Source organism: Nicotiana tabacum, chromosome 24, assembly GCF_000715075.1.
Source record: "Nicotiana tabacum cultivar K326 chromosome 24, ASM71507v2, whole genome shotgun sequence".
Lineage (NCBI taxonomy): Eukaryota > Viridiplantae > Streptophyta > Magnoliopsida > Solanales > Solanaceae > Nicotiana > Nicotiana tabacum.
Genome location: NC_134103.1, coordinates 14,952,282 through 14,973,267, shown reverse-complemented (window position 1 = coordinate 14,973,267; position 20,986 = coordinate 14,952,282). Strand labels below are relative to the sequence as shown.

General features: G+C 40.5%; 2 protein-coding genes and 1 pseudogene across 2 annotated transcripts; 1 reads left to right on the top strand and 2 right to left on the bottom strand.

Annotated features, from left to right (window-relative positions):
* Positions 1–2,330: 2,330 nt before the first annotated feature.
* Positions 2,331–5,466, bottom strand: LOC107827113 (uncharacterized). Its single transcript, XM_075247350.1, has 5 exons — positions 5,229–5,466; positions 3,740–5,073; positions 3,212–3,592; positions 2,754–2,862; positions 2,331–2,674 (listed from the first exon to the last, which is right to left on the bottom strand). The coding sequence occupies exons 1-5, from the start codon at positions 5,464–5,466 to the stop codon at positions 2,331–2,333; spliced, it is 2,406 nt and encodes an 801-aa protein (XP_075103451.1).
* A 3,917-nt stretch (positions 5,467–9,383) lies between these two features.
* Positions 9,384–9,818, top strand: LOC107827112 (secreted RxLR effector protein 161-like). The gene has a single exon (XM_016654173.2). The coding sequence runs from the start codon at positions 9,384–9,386 to the stop codon at positions 9,816–9,818; it is 435 nt and encodes a 144-aa protein (XP_016509659.2).
* Positions 9,819–10,865: 1,047 nt separating this feature from the next.
* LOC107827111 (F-box/FBD/LRR-repeat protein At1g13570-like) lies at positions 10,866–20,616 on the bottom strand (annotated as a pseudogene).
* Positions 20,617–20,986: the final 370 nt, after the last annotated feature.

The window sequence follows — 20,986 nt, the reverse complement described above, 5'->3', positions numbered from 1 at the left end:
AGTCTCACTGAATATTGCCTGTAAGGCTTTAATTTGACATACGCCCAATCACCTTCTTGGAGTTGAACATCAGACCTTCCTTTATCAGCTAAGGACTTCATACGATTTTGAGCCTTCAATAAATATAACTTAAGGATCTCCAGTACTTCGTCTCGCTTAAGCATATATTGCTGCACTAAGTCATCGACCGAACTTCCAAGTATATACCGAGCTACTGTTGGTGACTCTCTTCCGTATAAAACTTGAAACGGAGTCAAACCAGCCGAGGTTTGGAGGGCAGTGTTATACCAAAATTCTGCCCAAGGAATCAATGGCACCCAGTCATGAGGATTATCCGCAATAAAGCAGCGCAAGTATTGCTCAATACACTTGTTCAAGGCTTCGGATTGGCCATCCGTTTGTGGGTGATACGCTGTACTCATAGCAAGAGTAGTGCACTGAAACCTATGTATTTCTTGCCAAAAGGATTGGAGGAATCGAGGGTCCCGATTAGTCACTATGACGCGTGGAGGCCCATGGAGCTTGATCACATTAGAAATAAAAGCTACAACAACAGATTGGGGAGAAAACGAAGCTGGTAAGGGAATAAAATGCCCATACTTAGACAATGTCCACAACAGTCATAATTGTAGCCTTACCCTTCGAGCTTGGCAGGCAAGTGATGAAATCCATCGCAATCTTCTCAAAAACCATTTCTGGAATCGGCAATGGTTGGAGCAGACCGACTGGGGCATGGTGCGTGTCTTTCATCTGTTGGCAGGTTTGACAGATGGTCACAAAGTTCTTGACATCTTGACGCATATTATTCCAAAAGTTTTTGAAAGATACTCGATGAAAGGTGTGTGCAATTCCGGCGTGACCACCAAGAGGAGTATCATGGAACTCCTGCATCAGTTTAATGCGTATAGGAGAGTCGCTAGGAAGAACCAAATGTCCCCTATAAGATAGAAGTCCATCCCTGAGAATGTAATCAGCAAATACTTCAGGTTCGTCTTGCAACCCGTGCAGGATATCCAGCAATTCCGGATGATTTTTAGTAGCCTCGCGTACTTCATCGACCCAATCACAGGTGCGGACAGTGATGGCATTAAGGACGGCATCAGGAGGCCTAGATAAAGTATATGTTGCTTGGTTCTGTTTGCCAGATCGGTAAATAATCTTGAAGTCATAGCCAACTAACTTTCCCAGCCATTTTTGTTGCTCCGGAGTTTGGATGGTCCGCTTAGTGAGGCACATAAGAGACTGTTGATCAGTAATGATTGTGAAACGATGACCAAGTAAGTATTGTCTCCATTTACCAACTGATTGAGTAATGGCAAATATCTCACGGTGATAAGTAGGAGCCTTTTGCATGCGTGGACTCTATTTTTGGCTATAATAAGCAAGAGGATGGCCATTCTGGGACAAGACAGCCCCAATTCCTACCCCAGATGCATCAGTTTCCAAAGTGAACTCCTGAGAAAAATTTGGCAATGCTAAGACCGGAGTGCTGCTCAGAAGATGTTTCAGAGTCTCAAAGGCTTGTTGGGCCTGAGTAGTCCAAACGAAAGCCTCGTTGCGTAGTAGATCTGTCAAAGGACTAGCAATCATAGCATAGTGTTTGATGAAACGCCTGTAATATCTAGCCAGCCCCAAGAAACTTCGAACTTTTTTTACATTGTGAGGAATAGGCCATTGTTGTATGGCTTCAATCGTGGGGTGATCAACTGCTAGCTAACATGGCCCAAGTAATCAATTTTCTGCTGGCCAAAGGAACATTTGGGTCGCTCAGCCACTAACTGATGGTCACGCAGTAGTTGCGGAACCAATGTTAAATGCTCCAAGTGAAGCGCCCAAGTCTGGCTGTATACCAATATGTCGTCGAAGAAAACCAGAACAAAACGCCGGAGATATGGTCTAAAAATAGCATTCATGGTAGCCTGAAAAGTCGAAGGAGCGTTGGACAACCCGAAGGGTATGACCAAAAATTCATAATGTCCTTCGTGAGTGCGAAAAGCAGTTTTGGGTACATCTTCTGGTCGGACACAGATCTAGTGATAGCCGGATAGCAGGTCCTACTTAGAGAAGTACTGGGATCCATGTAACTCATCAAATAGTTCATCTATTGTCGGAATGGGAAATCGATCTCGCAATGTGATTGCATTTAGCGCTCTATAATCGACACAGAAACGCCAACTGCCATCTTTCTTTCGAACCAACAATACAGGAGATGAAAATGGGCTAGTACTAGGTTGTATGACTCCTTCAGCTAACATTTCAGACATCAGTTGCTACATAATTTGCTTCTGAAATTACGGATAGCGATAAGGGCGAACATTAACAGGTCCGGATCATGGAGTCAAATGGATTGCATGGCCCTGAGATCGGACAGGAGGTAAACCTTGAGGCTTTTGGAAAATATCCGCATAATCTTCCAATAGGCTTAGCAAATCAGGGGGCTCTTCCATTTGTATCGGAGGTGTGTCATCCACCACCATCAAGCAAAAATATGATGACACTGCATCTAGCTCTGCCAATCGTCGTAGAGACTGCAATTGCATCGGTTGAGATTCTATCGGTGGTTCTCCAACTAGTCGGACTTGTGTGCCTTGGAATGTGAATTCCATAACTCTTGTGGTATAATCAGTCAATATCGGACCAAGTGTAAGCAACCAAGTAATGGCTAGGACGACATCTGACCCATGCATCAAAAGAACATACAACCAAGTTGAGTGCGGCATTATGGACCACACCTTCACACCTTAAACGCTAACCACTACCAACCACCACAGAACATGGTGTAACCGGTGAAACAACCAAGTTAAAGAACTTAGCAGCTCTACTTTGCACAAAATTGTGCGTGCTCCCATTATCCACCATAACCTGTACCGGCATTCCACAAACATGACCCTTGAAACGAAGAGACGTTGGAGAATGCCCACCGGCCAGAGTGTGGTATGAAATAGCGGAATGTTGCTGGAGTTCCAAACATTGAAGCTCCTCTGCGAGAAAATCATCTATATTGAAGGTATAACTTTCAGTGGTGGACCCGAGATTTTTATCAAGCGGGTTCAAAATGCGAAGAAGCAAATATATAAAGAGGTCAACAAAAAAAATATATTAATAAAATATATTATTACAACTGTCCTCTACGAGTTTTCATTTCCTGAAACGTATTCATAATAGTCTCATCAGAAATGGTGTTAAATATTTTTCTTTCTACATAAGGTACCAAACAACCGCTCATGAATTCGTCATTCATTCGGTTTCGCAATTCACTCTTGATCAATTTCATCGCCGAAAAAGTTCTTTCAACGGTAGCAGTGGCAACAGGTAGAAGCAAAGCAAATTTCACAAGGTAAAACACAAATGGATAATTCAAATGCTTCTTTGTTTTAACTAGTGTTACAGAAAGATCAACAATATAAGTTTCAAGCTGATTCTTGAGTGTAACCGTTATATTCTCATCAAAATCATCAGGATACAATTCAGCCATCCTCAATATCTTGTTTATGTTAAAACTGAAAAATGAGTCAACTGGATTTAAGCAAGCTACTCCAACAAGCAAGTTCGTTGTCACCTCATTAAAATGAGCATTGAGTTCTTGAACTTGCTAATCAATAATCTTAAAAAATATATCAACACGATAGTGATGTAAAATAGTATAATCAGCAACTTTACGTCGAGATCTTCCAGAGTTAACATAGAGGCCATCAAAGTTTGGTATCAAAATATTTTACTTGACACAAAATGCAGATACCTTATCAATAAGTGAATCCCATTCTTCTTCTCTTAACTTTTGCAACCATCTCTTTGCCACTTCAACAAGTAGAATAGCATTTGCAATATCTTGCTCCTTTTTTTGTAAGGATGTATTAAGTTCATTTGTGATCCCCAAAACATCTCTCATTAGGTGCAACATGAAAGCAACCTCAAATGTTTGACAAGTGCTAAGATATCCCTTTGCCTTAGCTCTTTCTTCTAAAGTCGGGGCATCAACAACGATAGTATCAAGAACATCAATAATTGAGCTAAACATAAAAATAAAGTTCTTAAAAGATTTGTAGTGAGAACCCCAACGAGTATCTGCAGCTCTAGCAAGACCAAGTTCTTGATTCAAACCCCTACCAGTTTCAAGTTCACCCATGTCTAATGCCTCTTGAACTTTTTCTGCTTGAGATTCTCGAAGATCATCCATACGTTTAAAAGAACCTCCCACTATATTCAATACATTAGAAACCAACAATACAAGTTCTCCCACTTCAAGACACTTTTTGGATACCGCAACAAGAGTCAATTGAAGTTGGTGTGCAAAGCAATGAATGGAATAAGCAGATTTACTTTCTTGTTGAATCAAAGTTTTGAGGCCACGTAAATCCCCTTGCATGTTGCTTGCTCCATCATAGCACTGTCCACGCACATAAGATAAACTCAAAGAATGTTGAGCAAGGTAATCAACAATTGCTTTCTTTAAACACAAAGCAGTAGTATTACGAACATGAACGATCCAAATAAAATGATCCACCATAGATCCGCATCTATTAACATATCGCAAGACAATAGCTAATTGCTCTTTGCGTGATACATCACATGATTCATCAACTAGCAATGCAAAAAAGTCTCCATTTAGATCGTCCATAATTGCTTTAACTGTTTCAATTTTACATGCAATGATAATGTCTTTCTGAATTTTATGAGAAGTCAACTGATCATTCTTTGGAGCCTTTTTCAACACAAGATCACGAATTTTATCGCTCCTCTCTGCATACCATGAAAGAATCTCAAGAAAGTTACCCTTGTTTAATGATGATTCATCTTCACGATGTCCACGGAACGCCAATCCTTGATTCAATAGGAGTCTCACCACCTCAATTGAAGCCTTCAAGCAAATTTTGTATTCGAGCTTGGTTTGAGTGGATTGCCTATCAAATGAAGTTTGAATTGACTGTTTTTGTTTTAATAGATCTTCACATTTCCTTGTTGCCTGATTATGAATACTGCTCGACCCATGCATATCTAATATGTTCTTTTTGTGCCAGCTCTTAAATCCTAAACTTGAAAATACATCACCTCCACCTTGATGAATGCCTTCATCTTGAAATAAGTAACAATACAAACAGTAAGCTGCATCTTCTATCACACTATACTCCAACCAATTATGATATCCTTTAAACCATTTAGGATTGAAATGGCGCTTTAAGCCCGAAAAATCGCTTTGAGGAAACTTATGATATCGGGGTTGGCGGGACCTCTTCGGAGGTATTCTCTTCTAATCTCATCACGCTCATTTGGATGAAAGTCTCTAATGGGTAATCTCTCCTTTGGATCAGTCTTTAAAGAATCGAGATCTATTCCTTGTCTTTGTTTTTTAGAGGATTGAGGTTGTTCTACTAATTGGTTCAAATGTTTTTCCACGGGAGTAACAATTAGAGAGGATGAACTTGATTGTGGCAACTTGGAAGATACCAGAGGATAAAATCTCTTCATTGTAACATAAACTGGATTACCATATTAGAATTCGAATTAGAAGAATATTTTAATTAAACTTAAATTTAAACTAACATTTATTCATTCTTCACCAATAATTTAATTTTCTTTTAATTTACATATCATTATATTATAAAACAGTTAGATGAGATTTTAATCATCATTAAATAGCTTTGGACCACAACTTTGGAAGTTCAAAATATCTTTACAGGAGTTATTATTTTCATCATAACTTTTCTTGAAGCAACAAAGAGAACAAATAAAAAAATCAGCAATGTATTTTCTAGTGATGGGCAAGTATTTTAAAGCAGATTATTTATATCATGGAATAAATGAGTTAATTGAAAGGAACACCTATATAATGCAGATAGCCAAACACATATACACTTATACACTTAGAAAACAAAATTAATCTGAATCCAATGTGTTATAGTCAATTAGTCATCCCTAAATCACTTAATGATAAGATAGACCTAATTTATATGTACAAGAAAAAGATTAGAAATCAGAGAGAAACCTGATAGTGAGAGAGTGAGAGGCTAATGGCAGGAGACAGCTATGGAAGGAAGCAATATGACCTTGAAATTAAACTAAAAGATTCAGTAGAGAGAGAGAGAGAAAGGGAGGGAGAGAGAAAGAGACAACAAGCATTTTTTATGAAATATGCAGAGAAACAGAGAAGGGTTTCGGAATTGGGGCTGTTAGTTTGGGAATGGGGTGGGTCACTGTATTTTAAACATAAACGACGTCGTATTTAAATAGGAAAATTGTATTTAAAAAAAAAAGAATTCTGACTGGTTTCGAACTCAAGACCTTGAGGAAAATTTGAACCCACTTTGCCAACAGGCTATTCGTCATCAATGTTTTAAGCGGGGTCAAAATAATTTTTATACATAAAACGTTTTTAGAAATATAAAATGCGCATATATATACAGTATTATTTTTCGACGAAGCGGGTTCATTTGAACCCTCTTGACCCTACGTGGGTCCGCCCCTGTATACTCTATATATGTATAGCCTAAGCTGTGAAACAGTGAGGTTTGTAAGCTTAATAGAAGCAAAAGGTGATGGGCTTCATGTTTCTATTTTTTATTTAATATTTAATTTGCAGGGGAGCCTTGGAGTAATAGTAAAGTTGTCTCTATAGGGTCACTGGTTCGAGCCGCGAAATCAGTTACTGATACTTGCATTACGATAGCCTACCTATACCACACCCCCTTGGGGTGCAGCTCTTCCCCGGACCCTGCGTGAATGCGGGATGATTCGTGTGTCAGGCTGCCCCTTTTTTTAGAATAAAAAATCTGTATAATCCTCTATATTCATGCTGTAGAAATCTTTTTTCTTTGATGGAGCATGTTATAAAACAAAAGCTTTATCTTCTTTTTTGTACTTTTTATAGATGTTAGTTTTCTCGGGTATGTGCAGACGTTCAGTAATTGTGCTTGGCGTTTGGTGCAGCTATAGGATCTCTAATTATGTTGAAAACTTGAAATACACTTAATAGTGCTAAATATGACATTATTTTTCAGTTCCCATTATTGTGAAGTGAAACTACAGAGATTATTAGGCTATATATGCAAATTCTAGTACGTAGTAGAACTTCTAATTCAATGTCAAATCTAGCCCAAAGCTGAAACTTTATTAAGCTAATCTTATGGGTTAAGCTGATTTTATGACTAAATATTTCTCCTTATTGTGCATCTATCCATGTCAGTTGAACCATAAATAGAACCCTTCACGATTTTGATTCATTCTTCACCATTTCTATTCGGTTTTTGGAGCTTTTGGGAGAGATTTGAAGAGGGAATCAAGGGGGTTTCGTTGAGGTAAGTTACTTAAGCCCTAATACTTGTATATATGGTGGTTTTCCGTTGTTTAATCTTGGTAATTAGTGAAAATGAGGGGTTAGGGCTTGAAATTTTTAGAGAGTAATTTAATGATTTGAAGGACCAAACGATGTAAGATTTTGATGAATTTGGTATGGTTAGACTCGGGAGAGGACAAGGATTATTATTCTGCCATTTTTGACTGATTTCGAGACATGGGTCCGGAGGTCGGGTTTTGGTCGGTTTCAGATTTTTGGCATAATTTGATAGTTTTTCTTGTGGAATTCATTCCATTAGCGTATATTAAAGGTATTGTACTGATTGTGAATAGATTCAGAGCATTTGGAGACCGAGTCCAGAGATGAGGGCATCCCGGAGTAGGATGTTTTTACGCTGTTAAGGTAAGTAACAGTTTTAACTCTGGCTTTGAAGGTATAAACCCGGAGATTTGACATCATGTGATTGTTTGGAAGTGATACCCACGCTAGGTGACGAGCGTGTGGGTGTGCACCGCGAGGGATTGAGACTTGGTCCGTCCCGTGAGGCTGTGAGGCCTAATGGCTATTATCTGTGGTTATGTGTTTAATTGTTGTTGAACTTATTTGCCTTCATGATAGAGATCATGCTTAGGCTTTATTCATGCTCACATTATTTGTACTCAGTCATAGAAATTATTGTACTTGTTTACCTCAGTCTTTATTATTTGCTAATATGCGGTGATACTTGATGTGAGTTGTGTTCCCTTATTTGTTGGTGATGATGAGGCTAGTGAGGTACATGATTGAGTGAGGCCGAGGGCCTGGTTATGAGGATATTAATACCATAGCGCGTGAGTTATCCGCGTAGCACGTGAGTTGACCATGCGGGTCCAGGTATTGATACCATAGCACGTGAGTTGTCCGCGTAGCACGTGAGTTGACCATGCGGATCGAGGTATTGATTTGATGGCACATGAATTGTCCGTGCTTAGCACTTGGGCTTTGGGAGCCCCTCCGGAGTCTGTACACACCCCCAGTGAGCGTAGAGTGTTGAGTGTTTTGAGTATTGAGTGTTGAGTGCGAGTGCTGAGTGATGGATTGACACTGCTGTGATGTGGTATTTAATTGTGTTGTTACTGCATTTATCTGTTAAACTTCTTTGTGGCATTTACTAAGTTATGGAATTTACCTGTTGATTTCTATTTATTTTTAAAATTGTGAAAATAAATAATTGGACTGTTTTACTTAGCTCGTCATTATTGCTCAGTTCCTTAGTTATTTCTGTTACTTGCTGAGGTGGTTGTACTCATGCTACACCCTGCACTTTATGTGTAGATTTAGGTAAGTTACAGCGCGGCGATCGTTGAGTTCAGGCCGACTATCTGTGTAGATTGCAAGGTAGCTGCTAGCGTCTGCAGGACCTTGTCACTCCTTTTATCATTTCTTCTTTTGGATTGTATTGACAGTTAGACAGTTTCATTTCTTAGTTCATAGATTTAGACGCCCATGACTTAGTGACACCCCGATGTTTGGGGCTCGTTTCTGTATTTCTAAAATTATATTTGAAGTTGATTTAGTTTATGAGAAATTCAAATATTGAAATATTTTACTAAATTTTTATAATCGGTTTAGTAGTAATATTTTGGGAAATAAGCTTGCCTTGTAACACGATAGGCGCCATCACGACCATGGTTAGATTTTTGGGTCGTGACAGTCTCGAAGTGAAGTAGATCACTCTGTTTTCTATCGACAATGGTACAAAAAAGAACATTTATCTGGTCGTTTATATTGATGACATTTTCATAAGTGGAAATGATCAAGAAGGAATATTTGAGCATCTATTCAGTCACTTTCAAACCAAGGGCTTGGGAAGTTAAAGTATTTTTTGGAAATCGAGGTAGCACAATCCAAGACTGGTATTGCTATCTCACTGGACATACTTGAGGAAACATGCATGTTAAACTGCAAACTTATTGATGCTCCTATAGATCCAAATGTCAAACTCGTCCCGGGACAGGGAGAGTCATTAGAGGATCCTGGCAGATATCGAAGACTGGTCGGTAAACTGAATTATCTTACTATCACACGACCTAATATTTCATTTACAGTAAGTATGGTTAGTCAGTTTCACCAAGCTCCGTGTAAAGATCAATGGGACGCAGTAATTCGCATTCTAAGATACATCAAAAAAGCTCCAGGACAAGGACTATTATATGAAGACAAAGGTCACACAAACAATGTTGGATATTCTGATGCTGATTGGGCAGGTTCTCCGTCAGATAGACGCTCCACTTCTGGGTACTGTGTCATGATTGGGAGAAATTTAATTTCTTGGAAAAACAAAAAGCAAGATGTTGTTGCCAGATCTAGTGCAGAAGTAGAATATCGAGCTATGGCCCTTGCTACATGCGAGCTTATTTGGTTGAAACAACTCCTCCAAGAGTTACAATGTGTTGAGTTCAAACAGATGGAGCTTATATGCGACAATCAGGCTGCCCTTCATATTGCTTCTAATCCAGTTTTTCATGAAAGAATGAAACATATATAGGTGGATTGTCATTTTATTAGGCAGGAGATCGAGTCCGGATGCATTGTCACTAGCTTTGTCGGTTCAAATGATCAATTGGCAGATGTTCTTACTAAGCCCCTTAGAGGGGCTCAGATTGAATACATTTGTAGCAAGCTTGGAGCATATGACATGTGCGCTCCAGTTTGAGGGGGAGTGTTAAGACTTAAATCTTGTCAGAGAGTATTTCAATATTAGATTGTATAGTGTTAGATTATGTCTAATGGTATGGTCAAAGATTGTGGGTAAAAGCCATGATCTTAGGAATACACTTTTGAATTATGTCTCTAGCTTTGTGTATATATTCTAGGTGTAATCTATCTTTTGAAGTAAGAAGTGAAATACACTTATATAGTTCACATATACAAATGATTTTTAATGTCTTAACACTATTTACTTAAGTGAAACAAAAAATTGGTGCAGCATGAAAAACAGGAAACTCTCCATATGAAGATCAAATAAAATAACATACTGATATAACACATTGAATAACTAAAAGTGAAGTTGCATAGCAGCTCAGTGCTAGCTAATGGAAAATTAATAATTTGGCACTAGTACAAAATCTCCAAGCTTTAACTCTTTCAATGATATGGAGCTTGAAAAGCATGGCTCTACCTTTCTGGCATAAAATACTTATGACAAATATTCATGCCTGCCATAGTGATTTTATCAAAGTAGAGAATCAAATTACACAGGGGAGCCTTGGTGTAACTGGTAAAGTTGATGTCATGTGACCAGGAGGTCACAGTTTCGAACCGTGAAAATAACCTCTTGTAAAAATGTTGGGTAAGACTGCGTACAATATACCCTTGTGGTCTGGCCCTTCCCCGGACCCCGCTCATAGACCCTTGTGGCTTCCCTTTATTTAAAATCAAATTACACATAACTCTGCTTGCCACAGCAATTTGATCAAAGTGGAGAATCAAACTAAAACATAACTTTGAAATAAAACAACCCACAGTATAAATTCAGATACCAAAATCTCATTTCGAACATCATTCAAGTTCAGGATGAAAAGTAAATACCCTTAGCTTTTTAACAATGTAAACAGCCTTCCCAAAACATCAACACGGATATTGGCGTATGTTCGCAAAACAGTCATATACCACTGCATCCACCATAACTAACATCTGTTCATCTTAACTTACAAAAAATTACGCCAATATCATTGTCTGATAAAAGACTAGCGATCAAACAAGATTGTTATCTATGTTATAGTGAACTTCTGCTTTAGATGATGCTCTTGGAAATTTTGTTATCTCTGCAAGTACCTTTAGTCTCGTTTCAGCAAATACTTTTCCTTTGTTGGGCTGGATTAGCATTTTCACCAGCATCGGAGACTTGGCTAATAGAAGCTTGATAAGCTCAATTTCAGGCTTTGTGCCTGTAATACCTTCAAGATTAACAACCCTGAGGTGATTCAGTGTCACATCTGAAAAGCTTGCAGGAATATCATTGACAACATCACCGGGCACAGGATCAATCACTTTATCCAATGCCACATAACCCACCTAAGAAAGATAAAGAAAATCAACAACTCAAATTAAATAATAGAAAGAAATACTATGAACATAAGCAAATCACCACATAAAGAAGAACACATTCAAAACAAAGTACCCAAAAAAAAGAGAAGCAAACTTCATTAGCACCTTCATTTGAATATCTTGTAAATACGGGGAGCTTCTTATCAAGCAAAGAGCATACGAGAGTTCAGCTAATTCATCCAGACAAATGTTGGTTAAGCAAAGATGTTTAAGACAATGAAGAGAAGAGGAAAGCTTTGCTGGTATGTCGCCTGATCCTGCAGCCAAAAACTAAGAAGAGAATATCGAAAATCAGGATCTCTCAAAGTCCAAAAGATGGTATATCTATGGAAATGCTTTACAGTTTAGTTTAGTCATGATGCAGCATTTACCCTGACACTAAGGTAATTCAAGTAGAGATGCTCGAGAGCAGGAAAAGACTCAAAATACTTGGCAAGATCAAGTTGTCCAGCCTCCCCAGAAGGTACTCCTGTATTAAAAAGTGAAAGTTTCACAAGAAGAGGTGCTTTCTTCAACGAAATATCATTTATACTGCCATTGAAGTCGAAGGATCTCAAGTTGGGAGCATCAATTTGGATGTGATTTAAAATACTTGAGATTTGCAGCACCAACTTCTCGAGCAACGGGCAAAGAGATTAAAATATTAAATAATTCGGATGAAAATGTTATGTCATACAGTTCAAGGCTAACTAACTCGTTAAATCCTCTAAAGGCATGTGGAGGGTGAATTGAACAATTATGGAGTCTCAAATGTCTCATTTGCGAACATGTGAAAAATGAAGAAGGCAATTTGTATGGGTTATCCTTGGGAAATTGAAGAGCAAGATGTTGAATGCCATTTCTTGAGAGGAAAGATACCAGTTTGTCAATTTTAGGGTAATTTCCCAGATCAGCAATACTGGAGAGGGTAAACTGAGTAATTGGTCCGACATGGAGGGTCAAAAGATCGTAGATAATGTCTATAAACCGAATTGCAAGGGGTATTGAGTTATTTGTTGTTTCCCAAAGTGCTTGATCAAGCGTTAACACTGGAAGTCTGCACCATTTACACCTCCATTTCTTCGATAAGATGCTTGTTCTCACAGCATCTCGTAAAGGCAAACACACAAGAATATTATCAAGTATATTCTCGGGAAGGTAGCTAAGCACATCGAGAGGTAAAGTTTCACTACAGTGTTGATTGTCGTCAGGACACATCATATGATAATATTCTTGCCAATCAGAACCTGTAGACAATAAACAAGAATAGAAAGGTAAGGAATTTCCAAAACTATCTGGCCAGAAATGTTGTTCAAACTGTCAAATACACGCCTTAGATGTTAGTACAAGAAAAACAGAAAGGGCCGGTGTGTTCTATTGAACTGACACATCCATCTTTTATTCCCAGAATCACATTATTCACAGGGGATTAAACAGAAACAGGAATCACATTAACTTTTGCTTCTATTATCTGCCCATGTTTTTCGCACCTGCGAGACCTTCATCTCACCTGCTCTTTCGCATCTGCGGAAACAGGTGCGCACCTGTGCATTCCACTTAACCGACAAGGCTTCGCACCTACGACAGCCTCCTCGCACCTGCGAGCCCGCAGGTGCGATCCTCTCTTCGCATCTGTGACCAAGACCCGGGCCTCCATCTCTGCATCTGCGAGCCTCCCACGCACCTGCTATCATCGCACCTGCAGTTCCCAATCCGCAGGTGCAGACACACCAGAACAGCAGCTCCAGCTGCATTTTCCAACTTCCAAACTCCCTGATACCCATCTGAAATCATCCCGAGCCCCTCGGGACCTCAGCCAAAAATATCAACAAGTCATATATCAACATACCAACTTAGTCGAACCTTCGAATCACTCAAAATAACATCAAATCATCAAATTACCCTCGGATTCAAACATAAGAATTTCTAAATTCCCAAATTCGCCAACGACGCCGAAACCTATCAAACCACGTCCAAATGACCTCAAATTTTGCACATACATCACAAATGACACTACGAACCTACTCCTACTCCCGGAATTTCATTCCGACCCCGATATCAAATTTTTCCACTACCGACCGAAATCGCCAAATTTTCAATTTCGCCAATTCAAGCCTAATTCTACCACGGACCTCCAAATTACATTGCGGACGCACTCCTAAGTCCAAAATCACCTAACGGATCTAACTAAACCATCGAAATTCAAATCCGAGATCGTTTACACATATGTCCATATTCGATGTATTTTTCTAACTTAAAATTTTCAAATATGAGACTAAGTGTCTCATTTCACTCCGAGTTCCTTCCGGACCCGAACCAACTAACTCGATAAGTCATAAATCAATTGCAAGACATAAATTGAGCAGTAAATGGGGGAACGGGGTTATAATATTCAAAATGATTGGCCGGGTCATTACATTCTCCCCTTCTTAAACAAACGTTCGTCCTCGAACGAGTTTAACAGAAGAACATACCTGAAATCACAGCATCTGAAGCAATAGCGTCTGGCCTAGCTGGGAGGGCATAGAAATGGGCCTGGCCACCCCTGATCTGCCTCCCCCTCTCGGGCGACCCATAGCTGACTAGGCTCCGCCCCTAGCTGGCTGAACTCCACCCCTAGCTGGCTGGGCGGGTGGTGGAGGAACTGGTGTTGGTGACGTTGGCCGAGTACTCCGCTACGGAGTCCCACCCAATAGCCTAGGGCAATTTCTCGCAATGTGACCAAAATCCCTGCACTCGAAACAACCCCTCCTCTGACGAAACTGCTGCTCCTGATGCCCAAAAGAATTACCCGACGATACCTGAGCAGGCGGGGCATAATGAGAACACTGTGCTGGCAATGCACTGAATGTTGACTGACTCTGCTGAAACTGGTCCTGCTAAAACTGACCTCCCTGAGGAGCACCACTAGAACCACCCTGACCACGAGGCCTCATAGCCTCCCTCTCAGTCCTCTCCTGACCTCGAACCATCTCAATCTGTCGAGCAATGTCGACAACCTCATCAAAGGTAACCCCAGATACTCTCTCCCTGGTCATAAGCAATCGAAGCTGAAAACCGAGGCCATTTATAAACCTCCTGATCCTTTCTCTGTCTGTGGGAACCAACCAGACCGCATGACGAGCTAACTCGGAGAACCGCATCTCATACTGTGTAACAGACATCTCGCCTTGGCGAAGATGCTCAAACTGCCTGTGCAGCTCCTCTCTGCGGCACTTAGGTACAAAATTCTCCAGAAAAAGAACGGAGAGCTGCTTCCAAGTAAGGGGTGCTGCGCCAACAGGCCTACACCTCTCGTAAGTCTCCCACCATCTGAGTGCAGCCCCAAAAAAACTGAAAGGTAGTGAATGAGACCCCACAAGTCTCCAGAATACCAGCAGTACAGAGTATCCTCTGACACCTGTCCAAGAAGTCCTAAGCGTCCTCTCTCTTTGTGCCACTGAAAGGTGGCTGCTGGAGTCTCCCAAACCACTCCAACCTATACTGATCATCCTCAGGAATAGCAGGAACCACATTGTCCTGTGCAGCTACAACTGACTAGGCTGGTGGTGCCTCCGGTGTTTGAAGTCCCTGAACAACCTGCTCGAGTGTGCGAGCGACGGGAGTCTGAGTGCCTCTCCCAGCCTGAGAAGTGGCTGCGGCCGTCGAAATAGAGACTGCCTGAGCAAGGCCGGTACACGCTGTCAGAATCTGAGCTAGGGCCTCCTGAAGTCTAGGAATCACAATAGGCACAGGTGGTGCCTGAGATGGTGCATCAATAACTGGAATCTGGTCCTGTTCTGGGACAACCAGTGGATCTGCAGGTACTGCCCCAGCTGCTGTACGGGATGCACCTCTGCCCCTACCACGGCCTCTACCATGACCTCGGCCTCTTGCAGCCCGAACTGGTGGCTAGCCCTCTTGACCGGTAGCACGAGTCATCACCATCTGTGAGAGAATGAAATATAAATGTTTAGTTACTAGAATACACAGAACGCACGATAAGAATCCAAGAATGTGAAATTTTTCTAAAGGTTCTGTAGCCTCTCGAAGATAAGTACAGACATCTCCGTACTGATCCACAAGACTTTACTAAACCCGCTCATGACTCGTGAGACCTATGTAACCTAGGCTCTGATACCAACTTGTCACGACATAAAAATTTAACCATGGTCGTGATGGCGCCTATCGTGTTACAAGACAAGCCTATTTCCCAAAATATTACTACTAAACCGATTATAAGAATTTAGTAAAACATTTCAACATTTGAATTTCTCATAAACTAAATAAACTTTAAATATAATTTTAGAAATACGGACACGAGCCCCAAACATCGGGGTGTTACTAAGTCATGAGCGTCTAAATCTATGAACTAAGAAATGAAACTGTCTAATTGTCAATACAATCCAAAAGAAGAAATGATAAAATGAGTGACAAGGTCCTGCGGATGCTAGCAGCTACCTTGCAATCTCCACAGATAGCCGGCCTGAACTCAATGATCGTCGCGCTGTAACTCACTTGAATCTGCACATAAAGTGCATGGTGTAGCATGAGTACAACCACCTCAGCAAGTAACATAAATAACTAAGGAACTGAGCAATAGTGACGAGCTAAGTAAAAAAGTCCAATTATTTATTTTCACAATTTGAAAAATAAACAGAAATCAATAGATAAATTCCATAACTCAGTAAATGCCACAAAGAAGTTTAACAGATAAATGCAGCAACAACACAATTAAATACCACCTCACAGTAGTGTCACTCCATCACTCGCACTCAACACTCAATACTCAAAACACTCAACACTCTACGCTCACAAGGGGTGTGTACAGACTCTGGAGGGGCTCCCAAAGCCCAAGCGCTAAGCACGGACAACTCACATGCCATCATATCAATACCTCGATCCGCACGGTCAACTCACGTGCTACGTGGATAACTCACGCGCTATGGTATCAATAGTTGGACCCGCACGGTCAACTCACGTGCTACGCGGACAACTCATACGCTATGGTATTAATATCCTCACAACCAGGCTCTCGACCTCACTTAATCATGTACCTCACTAGCCTCATCATCACCAACAAATAAGGGAACACAAACCACATCAAGTATCACCGCATATTAGCAAATAATAGAGATTGAGGTAAACAGGTACAATAATTTCTATGACTGAGTATAAATAATGTGAGCATGAATAAAGCCTAAGCATGATCTCTATCATGAAGGCAAACTAGTTCAACAACAATTAAACACATAACCACAGATAATAGCCATTAGGCCTCACAGCCTCACGGGATGGACCAAGTCTCAATCCCTCACGGTGCACACCCACACGCTCGTCACCTAGCGTGGGTATCACTTCCAAACAATCACGTGATGTCAAATCTCCGAGTTTATACCCTCAAAGCGAGAGTTAAAACTGTTACTTACCTTAACAGCGTAAAACAATCCTACTCCGGGATGCCCTCGTCTCTGGACTCGGTCTCCAAATGCTCTGAATCTATTCACAATCAGTACAATACCATCAATATACGTTAATGGAATAAATTCCACAAGAAAAAACTATCAAATTATGCCAAAAATCCGAAACTGACCAAAACCCGACCCCCGGGCCCACGTCTAGAAATCAGTCAAAAATGGCAGAATAATAAACCTTGTCCTCTCCCGAGTCTAACCATACCAAATTCATCAAAATCCGACATCGTTTGGTCCTTCAAATCCTTAAATTACTCTACAAAAATTCCAAGCCCTAACCCCTCACTTTCACTAATTACCAAGATTAAACAATAGAAGATCACCATATATACAAGTATTAGGGCTCAAGTAACTTACCTCAACGAAACCCCCTTGATTCCCTCTTCAAATCTCTCCCAAAAGCTCCAAAAACCGAATAGAAATGGTGAAGAATGAACCAAAATCGTGAAGGGTTCTATTTATGGTTTCTGCCCAGGTTTTTCGCACTTGCGGGACCTTCATCGTACCTGCGCTTCCGCATCTGCGGACACAGGTGCGCACCTGTGCATTCCACTTAACCGACCAGGCTTCGCACCTTCGATAGCCTCTTCGCACCTGTGAGCCCGCAGGTGCGATCTTCTCTTCGCATCTGGGACCAAGCCACGGGCCTCCATCTCCGTATCTGTGAGCCTCCCATGCACCTGCGATCATCGCACCTGCGGTTCCCAATCCGCAGGTGCGGACACACTAGAACATCAGCTCTATCTGCATTTTCCAACTTCCAAACTCCCCGATACCCATCCGAAATCAACCCGAGCCCCTCGGGAACTCAACCAAAAGTACCAACAAGTCATATATCAACATACCAACTTAGTCGAACCTTCGAATCACTCAAAACAATATCAAATCATCAAATTACCCTCAGATTCAAACCTAAGAATTTCTAAATTTCCAAATTCGCCAACGACGCCGAAATCTATCAAACCACGTTCGAATGACCTCAAATTTTGCATACACCTCACAAATGACACTACAAACCTACTCCAACTCCCGAAATTTCATTCCGACCCCGATATCAAATTTTTCCACTGCCGACCGAAATCGCCGAAATTTTAATTTTGCCAATTCAAGCCTAATTGTACCACAGACCTCCAAATCACATTTCGGACGCACTCCTAAGTCCAAAATCACCTAACGGAGCTAACTGAACCATCAGAATTCAAATCCGAGATCCTTTACACTTAGGTCCATATCCGGTCCACTTTTCTAACTTAAAATTTTTAATTATGAGACTAAGTATCTCATTTCACTCTGAGTTCCTTCCGGACCCGAACCAACTAACCCGATAAGTCATAAATAAATTAAAAGACATAAATTGAGCAGTAAATAGGAGAACGGGGTTATAATATTCAAAACGATTGGCCGGGTCGTTATAGAGACATCCCAAATTGTTGGACAGCAGAGCTAAATCTACCAAACCATGCTCTCAGAGATTGCTTAAGGCCATATAGTGAACGTTTCGGACGACATACTAAGTTTGACTCCCCCTGAACCTAGGAGGTTTCTCCAAATAAACTTCCTCAACAAGCTCACCATGTAAGAAAGCATTCTTAATATCTAGTTGAAGAAGCGACCAATGGGGCATTGTTGCTAAGGAGATAAGCAGTCGGACAGATGGAATCTTGGCAACTGGAGAGAATGTGTCACCATAGTCAAGACCATAAATCTGGGTGTATCCTTTAGCAACAAGGCGAGGTTTCAGCTGATCAATTGTTCAATCTGAACTTACCTTTATTGTATAGATCCACCGACATCCAATGATAGATTGTCCTTCTGGTAACTGGACCAATTCCCAAGTATTATTGGTCTCTAGAGCAGTCACTTCTTCGATCATAGCACCTTTCCACCCTGAATGTTCCAATGCTTTGCCAACAGTCTTTGGCATAGGTACATTAGATAAGGAAGATACAAAGGTATAATATAGTAAGGACAATCGATGATAACTTAAGAAGTTAAATCGTACTGGTTTTTGAGTAGTGTGTATACCTTTGCATATGGCAATTGGTAGAGTAACTGCATCTGATGAAGGCATGACTGAAGCATGTGACGTAGGATCAAGAGAGTCAACCAACGTATCCAGATCAAGAGTAGTGCTATCATTAGTATTCGCTAGAGGACGGGCAAATCTGGAGTATACTTGGAGAGGAGGAGGAGAGCCTTGAGGTCTGTCTGGATGACTAACCTGTGGCACAAGAAGTATAGGCACTCGCAAAACTTGAGGCATCAAATTTCTGCTTGTAGTGTTTAGTGAAAAATAAGGAGATATCTCAAAGAAGGCTACATCTGCAGAGATCAAATATTTATGTGCTTTTGGATCATAGCATTTATAACATTTCTGGTAACAAGAGTATCCAAGAAAGACACACTTAATTGACTTTGGTTGGAGTTTGTCGTTTCCATGACTGTGATCATGAACAAAGCAAGTACATCCAAACACTTTCAAAGGTAAACGATAGGGATTTTGACCTGGAAAGAGAATTGAGTGAGGAATTTGATGTTGCAACACAGAAGAGGGCATCCTATTGATCATATAGCAAGCAGTGAGAATGGCATCTCCCCAAAAACGAAGAGGAACGTGAGAGTGCATAAGTAAGGTACGATCAGTTTCAATGAGATGCTGATTTTTACGTTTGGCAACTCCATTTTATTGAGGAGTATATGCACAAGAAGTCTGATGAGTGATTCCTTGAGATGACATGAAATTAGTGAAGGGAGATAATAGATACTCCTTTACATTGTCACTACGTAATACCTTTACTTAAATACCAAAATGATTGAAAACAATTCAGAATGATTTTTCATTAAGAATACCCACGTGCAGCGGGAGAAGTCATCAATAAAGGTAACAAAATACTAAAATCCTAAACTTGAAACAACACGACTTGGACCCCAAGCATCTAAGTGAACAATATCAAACATCGATGAAGTCCTATTATTGACTCTTTTGGAAAACGAAGTGCGAGTGTATTTCCCAAGCTGACAAGACTCACATTCAAAAGAAGACAATATGGAAAGACTAGGAATTAATTTTTGAATCTTTTTAAGACTCGGGTGGCCTAAACGGCTGTGGAGTAGATCAGCTGATGCAGCAGAAGTGAATGCAACTGGTGATTGTGATTTGGACATAAGATATAGTCCCTGTGACCCATATCCCGTTCCAATCATCTTCCCCGTTTTCCAGTCCTGCACAACAATAGAGTTAGCAAAAAAAGTGACAGAACAATTAAGATTTTTGGTTAATTTAATTAGAAGTCAAATTGAATGGGCATTCCGGAGCAAATAAAACAGAGTTTAAAGAGATAGAGGGAAGAAGTTGTACTTCTCCTATTCCTTTTATTGCAGTTCGCGAGCCATTAGCAAGGATAACCGCAGAGAGGGTTGAAGAAGGAATAAGGTTTGAGAAAAGATTCTGATTACTAGAGATATGGTCAGATGCACCAGAGTCCAGTATCCACGAGCAATTGGGTGAAGACCTACCCAGACAAGCAAAGGAATTACCTGTTTGTGAGGTACCATATGGGAATGTCTGTTGTTTAGCCACTCGATACTATAGGTAATCACTATAATCCACCATAGATAAAGTAGTAAAATCAACATGTTGATCATCTGTTTCACCACCATTTTGAACCATATGGGTTGTACTGCGATTGTTTGTACGTGGTGGTCGACCATGCAGTTTCAAACAAGTTTGCCGAGTATGTCATGGCTTGTTGCACTAGTTGCAATAGGGTCTGTTGCTTTTACCTTTTCCTCTTTGAGAGACATTTTGCTCCTGTGGATTTTTATTTTGCACAATTAATACATATGTCTCCACTTTATTAGTATCAAGTATTTCTGTTCTAATACGCAATAGTCGAGCTGAAACCCCAACTAATGAAGGAACTGCAAAGCTTGCCAAGATCTGATCCTTTACAGGGTTGAGATCAGATCGAAGTCCTTCGGTGCCAAAACCATAAAGAACTTATCTCTTTGTTGCTCCTGGGTGGTGACACTTGCAGAAAGTGGCATGAGCGAGTCAAATTGATCTTTTAAAGTATCTATTTGTCTTAAATAACTCATCGTATCTTGATTATTCTGCTGAAGTTGGACTAAATCTGAAACTACTTTGTATCTTCGTTGTATATCATTCGTATAC